Source organism: Vanderwaltozyma polyspora, genomic scaffold (genome assembly GCF_000150035.1).
Source record: "Vanderwaltozyma polyspora DSM 70294 KpolScaffold328 genomic scaffold, whole genome shotgun sequence".
NCBI classification, from domain to species: domain Eukaryota; kingdom Fungi; phylum Ascomycota; class Saccharomycetes; order Saccharomycetales; family Saccharomycetaceae; genus Vanderwaltozyma; species Vanderwaltozyma polyspora.
The window spans coordinates 1-21,387 of NW_001834546.1; the positions used below are offsets into that span (position 1 = coordinate 1).

The following is a 21,387-nucleotide window of genomic DNA, read 5'->3' on the forward strand; positions in this document are numbered from 1 at the left end:
TCAACTTGGGATACGTTTGCCTCTTCTTCTATTTGAGGGTATTGTTAAACAAATTATAATGCTAAGGCCTAAGTCAAGTTAAATATTTTCAAAAATAATTAGAAGTTGAAATGAAACCATTAAAGGACATTTTTAGCATGCTTCTATTTTTTTTTCCCCCTAAGTTTTTAAATTAATCTAGTACATAAGTTATGTTATTATTATAATACTATAACCATCCTCCTAATACGTACTATGGTGCCTGAAGCTACACTGCATTGTTTCGTGGTATTTGTAACTTCGAATAAATGTTTGATCTGGAAATTATCTCCGAAACCGCAATTTTTTTAATAGAAATAAAGTTTGAATCCGAAGCAACAAATTCTTATCTTACGGCTTAACCGGGATTCTGGTGTGAACTTTGGATGCACGCTGTTAGACAATACGAGGAAATGTAGGTCTGCTATCTATCTACAATTGATCTATTTTACGATCCAAGTTTAAATCATAACATATCAGTCCCACAATAAAATGCTTCATGTAATTTATCTAATGCTTATAGTATGCTAATTATACATTTCTAATTAAAAAAAATGCAGAAGTGTCCTAGTGGTTTCCTATATGGAAGGATACTTTTTAAAACTGCGAATAACATATGCTAGAGATTTTTGATTGAGTGAACTTAAAGTGTTTTCAGAAATCAGAATCGGAATCAAGGAGTTCATTCAGATTTTCGTGACTGTTTTTATTCGTTTTAGATGTATCCCACACAATATCTGCCTCATTATTTTTCTGAGCTACCATAACGTTTGCTAGTGAAAAATCAGAACCAGTCAACTGAATACTGCCTTTTTCAATACCTCTAGCAATACATCTGGACCTATTCATTTCAATTGTTATTTGCGTTTTGTTCTCATTAATACCCTTGAAGAGATTCAAAATATTTTCGACTTGCGGATTATGATTAATTAAGCAAGATTTATTATATCTTTTGAAATTAGGGATTGGTTCTATTACAACTGTGTTATCAATAGAGTAATGGTCACGAAAATAAACCTTCTCTGATTTTTTCAGAAGGCCTTCTTCTTTTTCGAATGCATTTTTAAATAGAACCCCACCTCTGCTATTATTTTCTATTAAACTACGGTCATATTGCCCTATGTTCATGTCAGCTTTTACAATTGGAGTACTTGCAAAGTCATCGTTAATATCTAATTTTTCACCTAAACTTATATTTCCAAATGGTTCATTTACATAGTTCCCATCGGAAGAAAATGAGGTTACCTTTGATTCTTCATCTCTTTTCGAAAATGACATCAGCATATCCTTCAAATTGCTTCCTGTAATTTTCTCTTCAAAGCGGTCTGTTTTTTGAAAAGTACCATCTTTATAATCATCAACCTCTGGTTTTACTGGAGAAGACAAGCTTGCCAACATGTCCTTTTCGATATCATCTAGATTTGGGAAGCATTCTGTTTTGATCACAGTTTCACTTTCGTTAGAGTTAGATTTTTTCTTATTTACCAATGCAATTGCAGATACTATACCTGTTTCAACATTATCTGGCATAAAAAATGTTTTTGACTTGCCCTTAGGTTCTTTGGCTGCCTTTGCCTTTGACTTTTTTGACTTAGGAACCTTGCCTAACATGCATTGTGTTGCGTATCGAATAACTTCATCCGAGTCTTCCATATTGTTAAGTTCATTATTTTCAGCGCTGATATGAATAAATTCTTTTCGGCATTCAGGTGTTATATTTGAAGGGAGAATTCTATCTGACTTCTTGTATTCAACAAAATTTTGACCTATTAGTCTCTGTAAGTCATAATAGTCCTCCATCGCTTTTTCAAATTTACGAGACTCATTGCCGCTAAAAAGGAGAAGAATTTTACCATCTCTCTTTCTACCTGTTCTACCCATTCTTTGAATGTTCTTAATAGGACTTCCTGTTGTATCAAAACAAATAATCATATCAACTTCACCAATATCCAGACCTTCTTCACCAATTGATGTACAAACTAAGACATTATAGTCGCCATTTTTGAATTTAGAAATAACCTCTTTTTGCTGCTTTTGATTCATCCCAGATATTTGGGCTTCTTCTGAACTTCCTGTCCTCCTTGAGGATCTCTCGACTTTTTCTTGCTCTTTTTGTTTTGCCTTGCTTAATTGCTTTTGCTTATCTTCTTCCAAACGCTTTAAACGATCTGCTTTCTTCCTTCCTTTTGGTTTATTCTTACGTATGAAACCTTCATCATCAAAGTTTTCTTTCCCTCTTGCTTGACCAATAAATATATGAGGTCTTATTGACGAACTTCCCATGTTATCGATAGTCTTTACAATTTCCAAGGCACTTTCTCTTAATTCAGTAAATATAATTACTCTAGAATCTAGTCTAGAATTAAGAAAAAAATCACTTAGCTCATTTATTATCTTTTGAAGTTTATCATGTCCAATAAAAGAGGAATTTGATGTATAGACATCACAATTTTTCATCAGAATTTTTAGAATTGGATGATAATAAAAGGATGCCGCAATTTTATTAGTGGACTTCCCCATATTGTATTTAGTTGTGAATTCGCTAAATTTATTTCTGAAATAACCATAGAAACTTCTAATCCCATATATTTTTATTCTTTTAAGCATCTGACCAACATGATTTAATAATTGCAAAATAAAGAAATTTCTCCACTTAATTCCTTCTGCTATTGTTGGGTTAGCGATTATTTGTTGACTTTTTTGCATTGCTACAAATGAATTTATTTGAGATGGATGACATTCATCGTATATTCCCAACTCGACTGCCTGTTGCAGAACAGGCTTCACTGCAATGCCTAATTGTTCAATTATCATTTCAATTTCTGTAGTTAAACCAATTTCTATTTTTTCCTTATATCTTTTTTTCATGTACCGTATTATATCCATACTTTCTTCAGTTCTAATTTCAATATTAGAAATGTTTAAATTGTTTACCACTTCTTGGACACTAGCTATATCTGTACCAGGAGTGGCGGTTAAAGCCAATATCCGATAAGAGGAGTTAAATCTGTCTATAAATTTTACAACGTTTGTATAGGCATATGAACCAGTGGCTCTATGAGCTTCATCAAATACTAAACAAATAATATCTTTGGGATTCAACACTCCCCTCTTTAAGTCATTTTCAATAACTTGTGGGGTTGTAAAAAATACTCTTTTTTGAGTCCAAATGTCTTCTCTGTTTTTCCTACTTTTATCCAATAAAATAGCTGCTTGATCATGAGGAATACCTGTTATACCTAAACAAGCTTTAATTTGTTGTGCTACCAAAGGCCTGGTTGGGGCAGTAAATATAATCTTTCCATTCTTACTCCATCTAAAGAAATTTAGCATTACCGTACTTGCTATAAACGTTTTACCCATACCAGTAGGTATAGCACATAAAGTATTTTGATATAATGATTTTTGAACAATATTGAATTGGTACTCTCTAACTTCGAAATTTGTAGGATAGATATAGCTATCAAAATTATCTTTATCTAAGATATGATGTGTTGCTCCAAAAGTAACCTCTCTTTCGATTTCCTCATAATATGCAACTTGGTTCGGAAGGATCTTACCTGTTAAATCTCTTTGAACCGGAATGGATCTTCGAATTACCGTTTCTGTTTCTCGTCTATTAATATTCTTCTGATACAGATTATCAAATTCATCATTCTTGAGCTTTGCACCTCCATTGTTTCCTGCTTGCATAATTCATATGACATGTATAGCCAAAAATAAATAACAATAATAATAAATTTCTATAGAGAATCCTCTATGTGATATCTTAATCACTTTCTATCCATATACTTACACATATATTTTGACATGTCTCCATTGTGAAGTCTTTAAAATCTGTTAAAACGCGTAAACTTTTGTTTAAATTAGCTTTATTTGTTTTTATTTACCCCATCGCTAGCTTCACTAAAAAAATAGATCTAAGAACATCACGTAAAAAACGCGAAGAATATTTACAAATGCATTGCTATGACAACACATAGGATAATAGACTTGTTTCAATGTTATTTATTATTACTACTATAAATATGTGCATGAACATTATATTTATCTATAATTATAATTTCTACTTTTTAAATGCATCGAATGAGGAAATAATATCATTCTTAGTAAATAGAACTGTCGATCCAACATAATGTTTATCAATTAGGGTGAAAAGTTTCAAATACAATGAAACTGTTTCACCTTGGATACAAGACCAAAGTTTTTCACATAGGGCATTAGAAAATTCTCTGTTTAAGTCTCTATTAAATTGTTTTTGGATACGTTCATGCAAACTTGAGACCAAAAGTTCAATTTCTTCAGAGGTATACGCTGCTAGAATGTTATCTAGATTCTGTTTACTATACACAGCCCATCTAGATGGGTTAACTGTATTTTGAAAGTTAGAGGTTTCAATAACATTGCTAGCACCATTAACAAAAGAAGATAGCTTAGGCATGGCATCTTGTAATAGATGTTGTGCATATAAAACCTTTTCCCTGTCAAAAACTTCCTTGGCACTTCTAATTGGAATATCAAACGTACCTTGATCATTAACCATTGGCAAAGTTTCTCTTAACCAAAAGCTGTTTACCAGCAATGTCATTGTTTTATTGATATCATGTCTTCCTATAGTTTTTTCATGTACGCTACTTGTGCTCCCTGTATCGGTATTCCCTCTGCACAAAATTTGGGTAACTGAAGTACTTAGCTTTTCAAAGGCGTTCTTGGTAATATCTTCGGTGGTGAGAACACTAATTTCATCAACTTTAACTTGATGTTGAGTAAAAGCCATCAAGTCCCTTGCATTTTTAATGAAAATTGGCAATGAAAGAATTGACGGAGCAAGGGTTTGTCCTGAGAAATTCATTACAACTCTTTCATAGTTCATTACTTGATCATCAACGTATTCGGCCCATAACTGTTTAACTTGAGTTGATAGCCTTGTCATTATCGATAATAAAAATTCTTGATTTGAAGATTGGATTTCCTGGATCTTATTTTCCAAGAACAGCAAAATTGAAGGCGCTATGCTCTTATTAAAGGTAAAAATTTTGTTTAAATCCTCAGATATTTGTGGAATGATACTTTGAAATACTTTTGAAACCAGCTGGGTTTTCATCAATGTCAATTCCCTATCGGATTCAACTACCTTCAACTCTACCAAAGAAGGTGTCTTGAAATTTGGATTACGTCTTTGTTTCAAAAATTCATTAAAATCTAAGTCGGATGAAATATGGAAGAAACTGTCAATAAAATTCTGGTAAACTATGCACAGGTTTTCTACCTTGTTTATCAACGACATAAATTCTGACAGAACATTTACAATAATAGGAGTTTCTGCCATAACCTTTTTGTCTTTCTTAAATTTGATCCATTGGGTAATGAAGGTAGATTCTTGTTGTTGATGAATTGGAGCTTCCTCTTGAATATCCTGAACTTCTGAAATCTTCAGATCCAACTTGCCAAATATTTTAGAAAATCTACCAGTATATACAGGTTGAATATCATCTGTCCACTCATCAATAATTTCAGTATAACGTTCTGGTGAAATATCTTTACAAAATGAGGTTAAACTTGAGTATATTAATAATCTACCCAAAATATTTGTCAATTGATCATCCGAAGTTACATCGCTTTGAAAATTAGCAAATCTTCTTCCCAATTCTTGTACAACTCTGTCCAGGAAAACCTTAGTAACCTTTTCATAGGCTTGCCTTCTTGGAGCCAGAGCATGAATCTTACCTAAATCACCAGTTTCTGTTTTAGTTTCACCCTTAATGGCTTTAATAGCATTAAACAACCCTTCCAATTGAATTTCAATTCTTGGTAAACTTCTTTCACTTATAGTCGAACTTAGTAGTTCATTAAGAGCATTTTCATCCAAAGAAACTGTATTCAAAAGATCAGTCAGCAAAGACCATAAAAGTTTTTTATTTGCACTTTCAACCTGAAGACCATTATTTTGACGTTCAACATATTCAATATCATCCAATAGATTATTCATTTCCATTAGGAATAAAGAAAACGTGGGATTAATCTTTTCACATTCTTTACTTACATTTTGTTCGTACCCTGATAGGGTTGTTTGTAGGTTTTCGAGTAACAAAAGATCATTGTTGAAATCATATTCAGTCTCTGCTAATTTATAGTCCAACCTTTCCACAAGTTTATCTGCATCTTCGTCAAGCTCCCAGTTTACATCGGATAAAATTTCCAGCAAAGCTTGATTATCAATATTCAATGCTCTTTTACTACTAGATTTTGTTCTTTTCTCTAAATCTACATCTTCTCTTTCCTCTGGGGTATTAAAATTTGACACCAATGGTGCTTCTTCTTGAATAGTAGAAACTTCATGATAAACATGTTTAGAAGATGGTTCAATTACTTGACTATAACGAGATTCATCACCTTTTTCAAAAGATAATTCGGTAGTATCGTTTGCATCCCTATCCTCTGACGTATCTGGTGGTAAGTTTAAATCTAATTCACCTTCTTCCTCTTCTTCACCACCATAATCATCATATAGATCTACTACATCCTCGTTGGATCTAATAGATAAAGGCTTGATTTCCATATCGTCATCCAAGCTATTTTCTGCATATATCCCACTTTGATCCTCAATTTCTGTTTTTTGATTGCCTTTGTTTGATTCTAATATAGCATTTAAATCTTCTAACATGTGATCGTGCTTGACATAAGATGAATAATCATTTGATTCGATAGTTTCATTTACATGATGATTTGGCACATTCTTTAGAGGAGGATTAATATTAGTGGCTACTGGCTCATTATTTGTGACAATTTCGCTTACATAAGAACTTTGCCCGTCTGATCTTACAACTGATGCTTTTGAGTGCTTTTCAGCATTTTGAGAAAAATGTTGAGACTCGTTTCCAGAATCCGATATAATACTGGTTGGATATTCCATGGTAGCAGCTGGATGTGAAATTTCATTTCTCGATTCTTGTACCGCATTCCTAAAAGATTGGCTTTCATAATCCTGGTGTGAAGCTTCAGAGGAATATCTTTTATTCTTATCAGAAACGGCTGATCTCGAAGGTGTTTGATTTGGAATGGCCTGAGTGTCTAAATCATACGCCTTATTTACTTCATTTATTGTAGTTGGAGTCGCATATGGCGGTTTATTTAGCCCACCTTTTGGAGTTGAATTATTTGTATCAGTAGATAAACTTTTATTATCTCTTAGGTTGTTATTCAAATCACCAGAAGAATTTTGTTGATAATATCTCCTTTGCCTATCTGGTGACCTTGGAGTAATAGGAGAAGAAGCAGAATCGTTAAACTGCATGTCAGATTGGGTATTTATATTTAAAGCAACATCCTGTCTATATCTTAGGTTTGGGTTTTGCAAATATTGCTGGGGTTGGTTTACTGGTAATGGAGCAGATGTATAACTTTTTGGTGTCTGATTCTGTTGAGTATTATATTGTTGTTGGATTGGTCTTCGTACCTGTGCTTGTTGTTGCTGTTGTTGCTGTTGTTGCTGTTGTTGCTGTTGTTGCTGTTGTTGCTGTTGTTGCTGTTGCTGTTGCTGTTGTAATGGTTGTTTCACCGTCTGTGGTATCATCTGCTTTTGAAGACCTTGTTGTTGTGAACTAGGAGGCATCGGAAATGTTTTTTGCATGTTTGGATTCTGTTGATATTGTTGCTCTGGTAACGCACTCGAAATATTTTGAGCTTTTGCAGTTTTCTGTTCCGAAGCTGGATGGATGACAGCCCTTTGATAACTCTTTTCATCTAAATAGAAGGAAGCTAAATCCCAATTTGTTAAAATTGGAACATGCCCATCAAACGCTTGCATGTAAACTTTGACCAAGAATTTTATGAATACGGTTCTTTCCTTTGCACTATTTGTTTCCCAATAATACGGTTTTCCCATAGTCATCACAAAACCTTCATTAATTTCCAAATCTCTGTCAATTTTTGTCAATTCTTTTAAATCCCAAGTCCTTCCGATCTGGAACGAACCATCAGCATTTTCACGACCTTTATGAATCTGAACAGAATCTGAATTTTTTGCCTTTGAACTTAGAATAATAACTCTTTTTTTCTTATTTTCTAATTTTGAATTTGGAGGTGGTCTTGAACTTGGATATTTAGCATCTTCAATTATACGGACATGAGTAATATAATCGTTTGGTAGATTACCAGTCTTTGAATCAGGTTTAGTAAAACAATATGCAATGATAGCCTTCCTATCTCTTTCATATTGTTCAGCTAGAAAATTTGAACTTTGGGAACTTGTCGATGATTTCGAGGTTGTTCTTTTATGTGAAAAAGTATTATTACCAGAAATAGGAGGTGTTGGTGCAATATTATTATTATTTAAACTCGTATTTCTAGAATGATGCTCTTGTTGTCCTTGCCCTTGTTTTACGCTGCTTCCAGAAATTGATCTTTTATGAAAAATTGAAGAAGAGTGTTCTTCGCTAGGCGATTCTTTACCATGAGAAAGTCTTCTAAATGGAGATTTTGGGCCTACCATTGTATAGTGTATATGTATCTAGTTATTATAATTATCTTTTTTTTCTATCCTTTCCCCTCTCTAATTATATTATCTAAAAAGTGATCTTACTATGGCAAATGTTATCAATCCCTTGATATGAAAGAAGTACAACTGATGCTACTTAATATTAAATCAAAAAGCATACGTATACAAATCGAACGTAAATCTCAATTGATCAATTTTCTTGACTATTAAACAATAAATTCAGATAATATATAATGTATATTAAGGAATTCAAAATCGAAATAATAATAATTGTAAAAAAAAAGGAAAATAAAAATAAAAATAAGATTAAAACGAAACAAAGCGATCAAAAGACAGTTCACTTTAATAGTTGATATTCCTAAGGTTTAATGATTATAATTAAGAAATTATATATCATTAACAAACTATACAAAATTAACTTCAACTTTTATTTAACTATATATTTCGATTCGTAAATTAAATATAAACTATCGTTAAATTTAACAAAGTTAACAAATTCCCCTTTTTAAAGGAAAATGAAAGAGATATTAATGTAATTACCCGGACTACCAATCAGAAATAACTGCAGAGAATCAACAAATTTACAATCGAGTACCGAATCGAATCCAGTTGACAAAATAAACACATCAATTCATACCCATAAACGGGTTTAGATATAGGATATGTCTTAGGATCTCATTCATCGCAAAATTGATATTTCTACTTTACAGTTCTCAATTACAATACATTTTACCTGTTATTGATTATTTTTTTTTTAATAAAAAAACACTAACTCTACATTCCTCTCGTTCAGCACCATTAAACATCACAAAATCGCAGTTAATTTGTTTCGTAACAGTAATTGCCAGAAAAAACCTTTAACGTAAATATATATATATATATAGTCCAACCCAATTATATATAATATAATATATAAGATATACCATCACCTTTTGTCTTATTACTTCATTTTGTACTGTAATTTGTTAGGTTTACCTTCCACATTTGAATTCGAAAATTTAAAAATTCAAAATTTACAAACTAAAAGAAAAAGCTAAACTGCAGCTAAAACAGGAATAGAACCAAAAATAGCATTATACAAAAATTGAATTGAATACTTTACTCATTCTTGTTTCGGGATATATCAAGATCTTATCGAAATTGCAAGATCTATTTGTCATACGTTTGATAATTTTTAAAAAGGTTGGAATTTAAATTATAATATATATCTATATATTTCCCCTTTTTTTGTTTGTTAACTTATTTATTTTTAACGAATAGCAATTTATAAAAGCATTGAATCTAGCTAGAGATTTAGTTGTATTCAGTTTTTCAGTGTAAAAGGTCAAAGATAAGGGAAGAACAAAAAACAAATGTCTGAGGAGGATATTCCTATCATTCCATCAAGACCCAAGAAAAGGGCAACTGATTCTTCTTTAAGTAGCTACACGCCAAATGCTAGTGCAGATAATTTGATTTCACCTTCACCACCAATCATCCCTACAAGCAGGCCTTTATCAAGGGCAAAGACTACAGATAATATAAATACTGATCCTGTTACTACAACTGGCATTGCTACGAAGGAAGAAGTAGAATTGCCAAAGGTTCCTACTAATAGACCAACAAGACGCACAACTACGCAAGAATTAAATGATTTAATTGATAATACAAACCATGAATTGGAGGAAATCGAAGCGATGGTGTTTAAAGATGATCCAAATAAAATGAGTACTGGTACCAATGATGATGATATTCCTCATGTTCCTGGAAATAGACCAAAAATCACTTCTAAAACAACAACAACGATTACTAAAGAATCTCTAAATGACAGCGATGCTGCAATTAATAATAAAAATCCTTCAGATGAACAAACTGATTCGAAAGTAAGGCCTGAAGTTTTTAAAGAAAATCTCAATGAAGCGAAAATTGCAAAAACGTATGATATTATGGATATGAACAACGACATCAAAGAATTTGTCGATAATGGAAATAAAACATTGAGTGAAAATGAAGATACTGTTTCAACAGAACATCTCGACAAAGTTACAACTAGTGATGCTTCGAGAGTTGATGAACCTCCTGACACAACACTAATGAAAGAGCCAAATACAATTCTTGATTCTGAAGAAGTTCTTGCTAGCAACGATGGGCAGGTATCCATTAATGAAAAGGAGATAACACCTACGATCCCAAATAGACCATCAAGAAAGAAGGAAGAACAATCGGAATCTACATCTAATGTAGAATCTACTCCTGTTATTCCTGTAAGACCGGCTAAGGTTAAAGAGATACAGTCTGAATCTTCAACACGTTTAGAATCTTCTAGCTCTGACGAACAGGAGAAGGCTAATATGGTAGACTCAGTATCTGCGGTTGCAGAAAGATCTACAAATAGTAAAGATCAAATATACACCAATTCAGAACGTGCATCAAAGGAAAGTTTGAGTGAGGCAAAAGAACCTGAAATTGAGAAGAATGATAACCAAGTACATATAGAGACTAAACATATTCCAGTAATACCTGAAAGACCTAAAAAGAATGGACCGCCACCAATTCCAAAAAAGCCCTCCTCAAGAATTGCCGCCTTCCAAAAGATGATTCAAGAACAACAAGCACAAAGCTTTAATTCATTAGCATCTGACGTCCCAACATCAGAACGGACTATCTCTGAGATTGAAAAAGATGGTGATAAATTGAAAACTGAACAGACAATGGAAGAGAAAAATCAAATCAACAGAAGTAATGCCGAGAGAACCAAATTTGCAAGTAGCTTGAATGGATTATTCGCCTTGCCGGGAATGGCTCCATTACAAAATCTACCAGCCGCATTAACCAAAAAATTGTCCCAGCCTTCTGAATCTGGTTTCAATGACTCCAAGGAAGTAAATGGAGGTGAAAACATATCTAATATTCGTCAAAAACGTGCTAGGGGTCCTAGGGGTAGAAAATTACCTTCAAAGGTTGCTGCTGTAGAAAAAGTCAATGACTCAAATAACTCCAATGAAATTGAAGTTTTCAGAGCGTGGAGAATTGATTCTAAACCTGTGACACCTTCAGAAGAAATAGTTATCACTCAGAATCAGCTAAGTGATAAACAATCTGTAATTTCGTCAGAAGATATTATAACTGAATCAGAAACTGACAAACAAATCACTTCCTCTACAGAAGAATTTCATAAATATACAGAACAAGAGACAGATATCACTGATAGAAATCAGGATGTGACGGCCGAAGTCCTAGAGCATGACATTGAAGTACAGATTGAAAAAGAAATGGAAGAACAGATATTGGCCGAGGATGAACCTTATGAGGAAGTATTTAGTGCAGAAACTATTGGATAATTTTAAACCATACACTAACGTTGGGACGAACAATTTTCACATTATCAGTTAAATATTTATTATTTATATCAGTGTATAAATAACGTTTGTAAGATCAAATGATTATGATAAACACTTCGTAAAACTTATACCAGAATTTGAGAGTTTGATTTAAATTAATTCAGTTTTCATCTGTAAGGCAACTGTATACTCTATTATTTTGATAAGGCCTATCCGAACTTATTACATTGTGTCAGTAATAAGGAGAACTGGAATTGATGCATATATTATAGAGACTCATACCTTAATATGGACTATCTAATTAGAGCAAAATACTTTTGAATATTGATATACAGGCTTGTAGAGAATCAATATTTCCTAAAGACTTAATAGTCAAAAAAATAAGTGCTGATTGAGCTGTCTCTGGCAGAAATAGAATTCTTGGCGCTGTTTGTGTGTCATTTCGCACGATACAGATTCATGACGAAACCATCTAGTCTCTGAATATCGAATATCGAAACGATAATTTAAGAAGAGAAAGGCTTATAGAAGCGACTTAAAGTAATATATAAAGGGGTCTCTTTCAAGATTGGAATCACCATAGAGAGTACCACATTACTGTTTGCCTTCAAAACGGCCTTGAACTTTAGTACCTAATTACTAGTACCTGATGTTCAATTCGTTCCAGCAGCAGGGAACCATCCAGCCTCAAGGAACTGGCTATTATCCCACACAACAAGGACAACAAGGACAGCAAGGACAGCAAGGACAGCAAGGACAGCAAGGACAGCAAGGACAACAGCAACAATCATTTCAATCACAACCGCCTTTCAATAGTTATGTTCAGCAGCCTAATGCAGGTATAGGAGGATTTCCTCAGGGACAATCTTCTTTTGGGAATACTTCTCAAATGACAAACCAACCATCTTCAGGATTCACCTCTGGACAATACGCAGGCGGAAGTAATGCCAACAGTAACCTTTTCAATCAATCTTCTCAACAATTTGGGGGTGTTGGAAATAATAATGTCAATGTTAACCAAAGTTCCGACCCTTCTTCATTACTGCCACAAGGAGGCTCCTATAACAATGCAGGTTTACAACGTCCACAGTTACAACCTGTACAATCGGTTCAGTCGGTTCATTCTATGCACTCTCTTGGACCTGCTCAAACAATGTCGTCTATAAATCCAATTCAATCCCAAACTGGAGACTACTATGGAAATGCACTTTCTCAACAGCAATCAAGAACTTCCTTAATGTCTACATCCTCCCAAATGGGAGGTAACCAATTGTACGACACTAATTCTCAAATATTGCAACCACAACAACAACAGCAGCAGCAACAGCAGAATATTCAGGTTACTGCCCCATTACAACAACAAAGCACTGGGTTATATTCTAGCGCATCTCAACCTGCTCAAGCGGCAAACTTGCAACCTCAACAAACTGGATTTTACTCGCAACAACCACTACAACCACAACAGACAGGATTTTATGCTCAACAAAGTCAGGTTCCTTTAGAACCTTTGAAACCAACAGCCACTGGGTTTGTTAATTCGTTTGCGAATAATGGTATTAATAACGATATTAAAATCCCAACTATGAGATTGTCATTTATTACAGCTCAAGATCAAGCCAAGTTTGAAACATTGTTTAGATCTAGAGTTTCTAAAGGATCCAATACCATTTCTGGTGATAACTGTAGAGCTATCTTGATGAAGTCCGGATTGCAACCAAAACAGTTGGCGAAAATCTGGACCTTATGTGATACGAGTAAAGCTGGGGAGTTGCTGTTTCCTGAATTCGCATTAGCAATGCATTTGGTCAATGAGGTTTTACAAGGTGATTCGATCCCTTATGAACTTGATATTAAGAGCAAAAATGAGGTTAACAGTTTTATTGATGCTATTAATATGAGTATTGTTTCTGGATCTACTGAAGAGCCTGCTAAGCAAGCGACTCCGTTCGATTCCTTATTCACTAATGGCTTATCGGTATTGCAACCACAGGCAACTGGTATGATTCCTGCTACTAGTTTTGGCGTTCCATTACAAAATCAAATGACAGGTGGTATGTTAAATCCTCAAGCCACTGGTATGATGCCACAGACTAGTTTTGGCATGCCAATGCAAGTTACCGGCGGGCCATTGCTGTCGCAAACTACAGGTGGGGCCCTACAGCCCCAAACAACTGGGTTTATGCCATCCACCTCGTTTGGAATGCCACTGCAAACACAAATAACCGGGGGAGCTATGATGCCTAATTTGCAACCTCAAACCACTGGATCAATGATGCCTAACTTGCAACCTCAAACCACTGGATCAATGATGCCTAACTTGCAACCTCAAACCACTGGATCAATGATGCCTAACTTGCAATCTCAAACCACTGGATCTATGATGCCTAACTTACAGTCTCAGATGACAGGGTCCATGGGCGTTGGGACAACTAGTTTTGGAATGCAACCTCAGGCCACTGGGAATATTTCTTTGCAGCCAAATCCTACTGGATTTCTTCCAGTCTCAAACTTCAACCCAACTGCTCCATTGACAGCTCAAAAGACAGGTTTTGGTAACAATGAAATCTATAGTCAAAGGAACTTTGGTTCTAGTTTAGGACAAGCCGAGGAAGATAGTATTTCTACAGAAGAAAAATCATTATTCTATAAGATTTTCGAGACTTATGATTCACAAAAGAAAGGACTATTAGACTCACCAACAGCAGTCGAAATTTTCCGTAAATCTGGTTTAAACAGAAGTGACCTAGAGCATATTTGGAATTTATGTGACATAAACAATCGTGGTCAGTTGAGCAAGCAAGAATTTGCACTTGGTATGCATTTAGTTTATAGAAAGTTGAATGGTAAGATTCTTCCTAATAGATTACCTCCAAGTTTAATTCCTTCTAGTAACAAGATCCTAGATAATGTGAAGAACCAGTTGAAAGTTGCATCTACCTCTAATGACACCAAGAAGGCACCATCTCGTACTGATGGGTTAAGTTACAAAAATAATGATGACGAAAATATCCTTCCAAGTTTCAGGAATCGTAGAAAGAATTATTCAACAAATGGAACGTCAAGTTCAAGCTTAGATAATACTCCTAGAGGTTCTCCTGTCACTGTTTCTGGTGCCAATGTTTCATCTGACACTGGTGTGACTACTGCAGTTACGACATCTTCAGCGCCAGTTGCGCCTGTAGCATCAGCGGTTGTGAAGGATGGCAGAATTGATATGTTACAAAAGTCTATCAGAGAGAAGAGAGGTCAGCTTGAAGCGGAAATATCTCGTAATCGCCGTATGTTGAATCAATCGGCAGAAAATAGAGAAAATGATATGAGAATGATCGGTTCTCTAAAAGACAAGATAGCGAATGTCCCACATATTTTATATACAAAAAATTCTTCAATTCCTGATGACTTGAACAGACGTATTGATACTATTGTTTCAAGAATCCCCGTGCTATTTTCTGAGATTGCCGATATTGAATTTGCTATTAGCAATTCTAAAATCGAACTGTATAAGTTACAAAACCCATCCTCCATCATAGGATCTGGCCCTCACGGGGAAATTACTGATGAGGATAGAAAGAAGGCCAGAAGCAAAGCATTATTGAAAAGCAGAATGGCTGCATTGACTGGCAAAGCTGAAGAAGCCGGTAATTCAATCGAAGAAGAAGAGGCAAGATACAACAAGGCGGTCGCCAATATAAGAAATGAAAGCAGAAAGAATAGAGGTATTATAGGTGATATCAGAGGTTCAATCTCTGAGCTGTCTGCTTCTCTAATGTCAACTTTAACAGGGGGGGCAGCAGGTCAAAACACTTCCGAGTTTGAAAAATGGGAATTTGGTGTTGGTCTAGAGAAAGAAGTGCGTACTTTTATCGAAACTTTGAAATCAGGCGGTATATTGAGCGGGTCATCTTTGTCTACAGAGACAAATTTGAATGACAAAGAAGATGAAAGAGTTCAATATTTGAAGGATCAGGCTCAAAGGAAAATGGAGCAAAAATTAGCAGAGCTTGGCATTAACAAACCTGCAGAAAGTCCTTCACAGCAGAGTTTGAGTTCCCCTTCCCAAATGGAGGCCCAAGCAACCCCAGTGAAATCTCCATTCCAAGAAACTCAACATGCTGATGAACGAAGCGAAGATAGTGAAGATGAAGAAGAGAAGAGGTTGCGGGAAGAGTTAGAGAGAATAAAGTTGAAGAAGAAGGCTGATAAAGAAAAAAGATTAGCTGAATTACGTAGGCAAGTCCAAGATGCTCAAGCTGAATCTGATGATGGATTCAGTTCTTCGGTTTCTGGTAGTAATAATGGCAACGTTCTAGCACCACAAGTTGAGGGAACAGTCGGTCATGTCGAATACCCAGCAGTGCCTTCAGCTGCCAATCCAGTCTCCTCCGTTTCCGCATCTATGTCAGGAAGCTCTACGCCTGTTCAAGGGACATCGGCAGCTGCAAGAAACCCATTTTTCAAGTCTACGGATAGTTCCAACAGTACTTCAGGTTTATCTGATTTAAAGGCAGCAGAGGCTCAGAGGCGTTCTCAAAGGGGTTTGGATGATGATGCCGATGCCTGGTCAGATGATGAACCTTCTCCAGTTGCTCCAGCTCCGGTTGCTCCAGCTCCGGTTGCTCCAGCTCCGGTTGCTCCAGCTCCGGTTGCTCCAGCTCCGGTTGCTCCAGCTCCGGTTGCTCCAGCTCCGGTTGCTCCAGCTCCAGCTCCAGTTGCTCCATCTCCAGTTGCCCCAGTTCCAGTTGCTCCATCTCCGGTTGCTCCAGCTCCAGTTGCTCCATCTCCAGTTGCCCCAGTTCCAGTTGCTCCATCTCCAGCAGCTCCTCAGCCATCTAATCTACCACCAGTTCCTATTGCCCCTCCATTACCACAAGTTCAAGGTGTTCCTCAGCCAGTTGTTCCACTGGCACCACCATTGCCTCAGGTAAAACAAGAAGAACAAGGAAACTTTTTAGCGCCACCACCATCACTTCCTCATATGGACAATATCCAAAACTCGCAGAATTTGGATAGCCATTCAGATCAAGATGATGTGTTATCAATTCCGGATTCTGTTGCTTCTGAGGATGAATTAGGTGATGAGCCTGGTCTCCCACCATCTGGGATCCCACCACCTCCTCCTTTACCTTGATTTATATCGTAACGATGGTTAGATCTCTATATAAACATTATTTAGCGGTTTATATAGTAAAATTCTTTGAAATGAATATTGTTTTATTACACTCGCAGTAGATTTTTAAGTTCAATCCTATAAGTCTTGGAACTTTTTTTCAATTTTATTAAAAATAAAGACAGAGTATCGCTTTATTATATATATTTTTTTACAGAAAGTGACTATGCTAAGGGTATAATATTACAACTGATAATTCTAAATCTTATATAGAAGTTACAACATACCAACAAATAAGCGTAAGGTCATGTATAGGCGGACCCATGTTGGTATATACAGTACAAAGAAGTAGATGCGCTACTAGATTCGGTGTGTTCAATCATAGCAACAAAGCAGCGGCAGCAGCAAATAAAGTACCCATTCCAGCTACATTTAATTTACCGGCGACATTACTGTTAACCAATACGGTGAAAGATGAGCTAGATGTGGTACTTTGACTTTGAATAGCAGAAGTAGTCATTTGTAGAGTAGTGATAGTAGTCTTTACAATGTTAGTTTCGGTAACATAAGAAGTTGGCTCAACAGAAGTGGTGTTGCTGAATGTGCAGCCTTCAGAGCAGGATGTGATAGTAGCTTCAACAGTGGAGAAGTGGCTAACGGTAGCAGTAGCAGTAGCATTTTGAACAACTGGAGCAGCAGTAGTAATGCAGGAAGAAGTTTCAGCAAGTGTTGTTGTGTTGTACAAAGGTACATCGGTGATGTTTGCAGAAACTGGAGCTGGGGTTTCGACAGCTAGAGATGACATACTTGAAGTTATAACATTGGAAGTAGAATTGCTGAATGCAACGGCAGGAGCTGCTGCTGCAACTGGAGAAACTGCAACTGGAGAAACTGCAATTGGAGAAATGAAAGATGACGATGAGACTGGTGCAACAGAGGAGACTGGTGCAACAGCTTCGACAGATGAAGTAGTTGGAATAACAGAACTTGTGGTCAACACAGTACTTGGTAATACGGTTTCATAAACAGTGATGACAGATGTAGTTGTTGTGGTAATAGGATCATTGGCAACCACGGAAGTAGCAGAAACAGCAGAGACGGCTGCGGATAATAAAATAGCTAGCTTAGTTAAAGACATTTTGTTCTTATATGTTTGTATTTTCGTCTATCTATGTCAAAGCTAATGATAGTTCTTGCTAGACTGATGAATGATGGATTCTTGAAAATTGAATGCTAATATAGAAAGTATTAAAAGCATTAAAGTTTGAGTAAGGAATTAATCTAGGCCAAGAACCAAAAAGGAAGCTAGAATTAAGACAAAACATTTCTGATCCAGAAGCTTTTCTCATTGCTTATATATGAAATGTCCATCTTACTCAAGTAGGAAGCAGGTAAACAAAACTTTTTTGTTTATTGAAGTTCGAAATAAACAAGAGAAAAAGAAACGGTACCATGTTTCGGCTCGAGGAAATAATTCTACTGCAGTATTTTCTTCGCGATCCAAAAACTATCCCGATTTCTTGGGCAGACATTTTTAAATCGATTACCTGATTTAGCGTATATTTCCTGATCTGGATAGCACCAATTTGGGATATATACAATTCCAGTGTATTTCTACAGATGGAAGATTACTGTTTTGGGTAGATTAGCGGTGTCCAGATCTGGAAATGCTTTTCTGCGGCCTCCCAACATATGTTAAAAAGTACATCAACAATAGTACCATTTAGATCAGGTTATAGGATGTACTTATAATCGTGAATTTTGAAAGAGATGATGGGAAGTAAATTGAACTAAATGAATTCATGAAAATATGGTGAGACAAGGAACCTTGCAAGTACAAGAATAATGAGACGAGAACATAAATAAACTACACCATAGTTATAAACGAGTCTCGGCACACTTGTCCTTCAAACTTCCTCGATTAATCATTTCAATATCAATTCCTAAATCGGTTCTTTTCATACTAATAGGATATACTGAATCCAGAATTTAAAAAATAACCTTAATTACTTCATGGTATGTAGTATAAAATTTTTTTGTAGTAATTGCCTATCTCTATAAATTAGGTGAAAGTGTTTTCACTTAAGTTTAAGTGGCATTAAATGAAAAGTTCTTTAGTATAATGTTCTCTTTCGGACACCAAGTTTCTAGTTGGTGTGATATAGATGAGAATTTTGGATAATATTCTTACACACCGTTGATGATTTTGGACAAGATGGTGACTCGTGATTGCATAGGTCCTCAGATCAAGGTAAAATAATAATAAAATCCTAAAAAATATATAATGTATCTTAGTTAAGGGTAAAAGCTGTTCCTAACTCTTTATAATATATAGTAATTTATAATGATTTTAATTTTAACAAAACTTTGGATGACAGAAAAGTGAAAGATATGGTACCAATTTTATCAAGGCCAACCCAATCATCAAGATGCCATAGTTCGCTATAAAGGATAGGAATGCATTGAAATTGAAGTTCTAAAAATATCGATCAAAATAGTATTAATAGTAACTGTATTTCGAATCTAAATTAGACGCTCTGGAATTGTCAGTTTATATTGCCATGTTTATAAGGTTTGTATATGACTGTGTATATCAGTTTCTGTGACGTTTCTAAATCGAAACCCTCATTTGCAAATTCGAAAAAAATGGTTGCTGTATGTAAAAATAGACTAGTTTTATAATCAATTTTTTCCCCCGTTATTCTAGGTCCATTTAACCTGACCTGATCCTGATATCAGTGTTTTCTTTACGGTTAAAGAGATAGGTTGTGAGAGCCCATGTAATATTGAATAAGTTAAGAGACAGCTAATTTAAGCTATTAAAAAAATTAAACGAGAATGCTTCCAACCAGAGTCGAACTGATGATCTCCACATTACTAGTGTGGCGCCTTACCAACTTGGCCATAGAAGCAAGGATTCTTACATTCTTTCCGCAAAGAAATAGGATCGAATCAGGGATAGCCCTGATCAAAATGACAGATCCTCTTTCCTTTGTTCTGACCTAGAAGGTTCCAGAATGTTCCTTATATTGTATTATTTCGAGACTACTTCGAGGTTACTTCATACGAACCTTGAAGGTGAAGAAATATGTGTCACTACAATGTTCAGATGTAAAAGTAATATCTGATTGATTCATTTTGGTGATTGATACAAGTTGTTTTTAATATAATATTTATATTTATTTCTCCGTAGTGTCTTATAAATGTAACTAAATAAATATATATTAATATTTGGGATAAACAATATTTTAGATGTGCCAAAATGTCATGCCTTTTTATACGTTTAGATCCAATCTCATAATCTTAATATGATTCGATCAATACATAGAATTTATCGGATCATAATATTATTCTAGACTGATATAGGTATGTAACCTTTATCTCTTAGCTTATGACTATAATAATTAGGTTAATGTTATTAGCGCAATAAATATCATTTATCACGTGATATGAATAACCTTGAAACCCATTAGTGTAAACCATACATTTTAGGTTACAACATACAAGAATGTTGTTACATGCTATTAACATTGATATTTAAAGAGATCATTGTACATTATTGTATATTATTGTATATTATTTAGTATCTTACTTTGTACATAAAATAGATATAGAACTTTATTATTATTAACAGTATATTTACTTTAAAACTACAGATCTCCACCCTTAAGATCCTATAGAATAAACGCTTACCAGCCTTCATTCTAACGTATACCAAATTCAATATACAACTAAATAATAATTAAAGCATTAATTAGAGGCCAAATAATACAATTTCCACTCACACGTGACTACTTTATACTGTATTCTTTGTTGTGTATTCTTTAGTTGTAGATATTGTAGAGAATTATGTTGTAGATTTTCTACCGAATCGTTCATAGTAATAGATTCTTTATTTATTTCCAAGGACATTCTTAATAAGTTGATATTGACCCGTTGTATTAAAGTATAAAATATACACATGGGAATATAGTACATATGATAAGTGTCAATTAAGATCTTATCCCGCTTTATATACAATGTTTAGATATTCTTGATACGTCAGAGGTAAATACTTTCGTATTAGAAACATTTCTTTATCCTATATGAATAATGTCGTAATACGTCTATATCACGTGTTACCTCATAATTCTGACAGTTTTCTCTAGCATATCATTATTCTCTAGCATATCATTATTCTCTAGCATATCATTATTCTCTATCTAGCATGTGCTTTACTCATTATGTCCAATAATTAGGACTGGAGTTCAGCTGGATTAATACAAGATTTTGTATTAATATAAGTGGCAATTTAAGAGAAAAAGTATTTACCATGTCAGTTTAATTTAATAAAGACACAAGAAGAATACCACTGGCAGTATATAGAGAGCGGAGTGCCTGCTGTATGAGGCACATACATCGTGCCATTAAAAGAAGACCAGAGAAATCTTTATATGTTAATAATA

At 34.8% G+C, this 21,387-nt stretch overlaps 5 protein-coding genes and 1 non-coding gene across 6 annotated transcripts; 2 read left to right on the forward strand and 4 right to left on the reverse strand.

Moving 5' to 3' along the window:
- Positions 1-672: 672 nt before the first annotated feature.
- MPH1 (3'-5' DNA helicase) lies at positions 673-3,711 on the reverse strand (the record flags this gene model as incomplete). The annotated part of the gene is made up of 1 exon (XM_001642457.1): positions 673-3,711. One exon carries the CDS (start codon positions 3,709-3,711, stop codon positions 673-675), a length of 3,039 nt encoding a protein of 1,012 aa, XP_001642507.1.
- A 373-nt stretch (positions 3,712-4,084) lies between these two features.
- Positions 4,085-8,509, reverse strand: SEC3 (GTP-Rho binding exocyst subunit SEC3; the record flags this gene model as incomplete). Its single annotated transcript, XM_001642458.1, has 1 exon — positions 4,085-8,509. The coding sequence occupies one exon, from the start codon at positions 8,507-8,509 to the stop codon at positions 4,085-4,087; it is 4,425 nt and encodes a 1,474-aa protein (XP_001642508.1).
- A 1,358-nt stretch (positions 8,510-9,867) lies between these two features.
- Positions 9,868-11,835, forward strand: AIM21 (Aim21p; the record flags this gene model as incomplete). The annotated part of the gene is made up of 1 exon (XM_001642459.1): positions 9,868-11,835. One exon carries the CDS (start codon positions 9,868-9,870, stop codon positions 11,833-11,835), a length of 1,968 nt encoding a protein of 655 aa, XP_001642509.1.
- Positions 11,836-12,484: 649 nt separating this feature from the next.
- On the forward strand, positions 12,485-16,963 carry PAN1 (actin cytoskeleton-regulatory complex protein PAN1; the record flags this gene model as incomplete). Its single annotated transcript, XM_001642460.1, has 1 exon — positions 12,485-16,963. The coding sequence occupies one exon, from the start codon at positions 12,485-12,487 to the stop codon at positions 16,961-16,963; it is 4,479 nt and encodes a 1,492-aa protein (XP_001642510.1).
- A 358-nt stretch (positions 16,964-17,321) lies between these two features.
- Kpol_328p5 (uncharacterized protein) lies at positions 17,322-18,080 on the reverse strand (the record flags this gene model as incomplete). The annotated part of the gene is made up of 1 exon (XM_001642461.1): positions 17,322-18,080. The coding sequence occupies one exon, from the start codon at positions 18,078-18,080 to the stop codon at positions 17,322-17,324; it is 759 nt and encodes a 252-aa protein (XP_001642511.1).
- Positions 18,081-19,781: 1,701 nt separating this feature from the next.
- Kpol_328trna1 lies at positions 19,782-19,854 on the reverse strand. The gene has a single exon. It is a non-coding gene; the product is annotated as a tRNA-Thr (tRNA).
- Between the last annotated feature and the right edge of the window lie 1,533 nt (positions 19,855-21,387).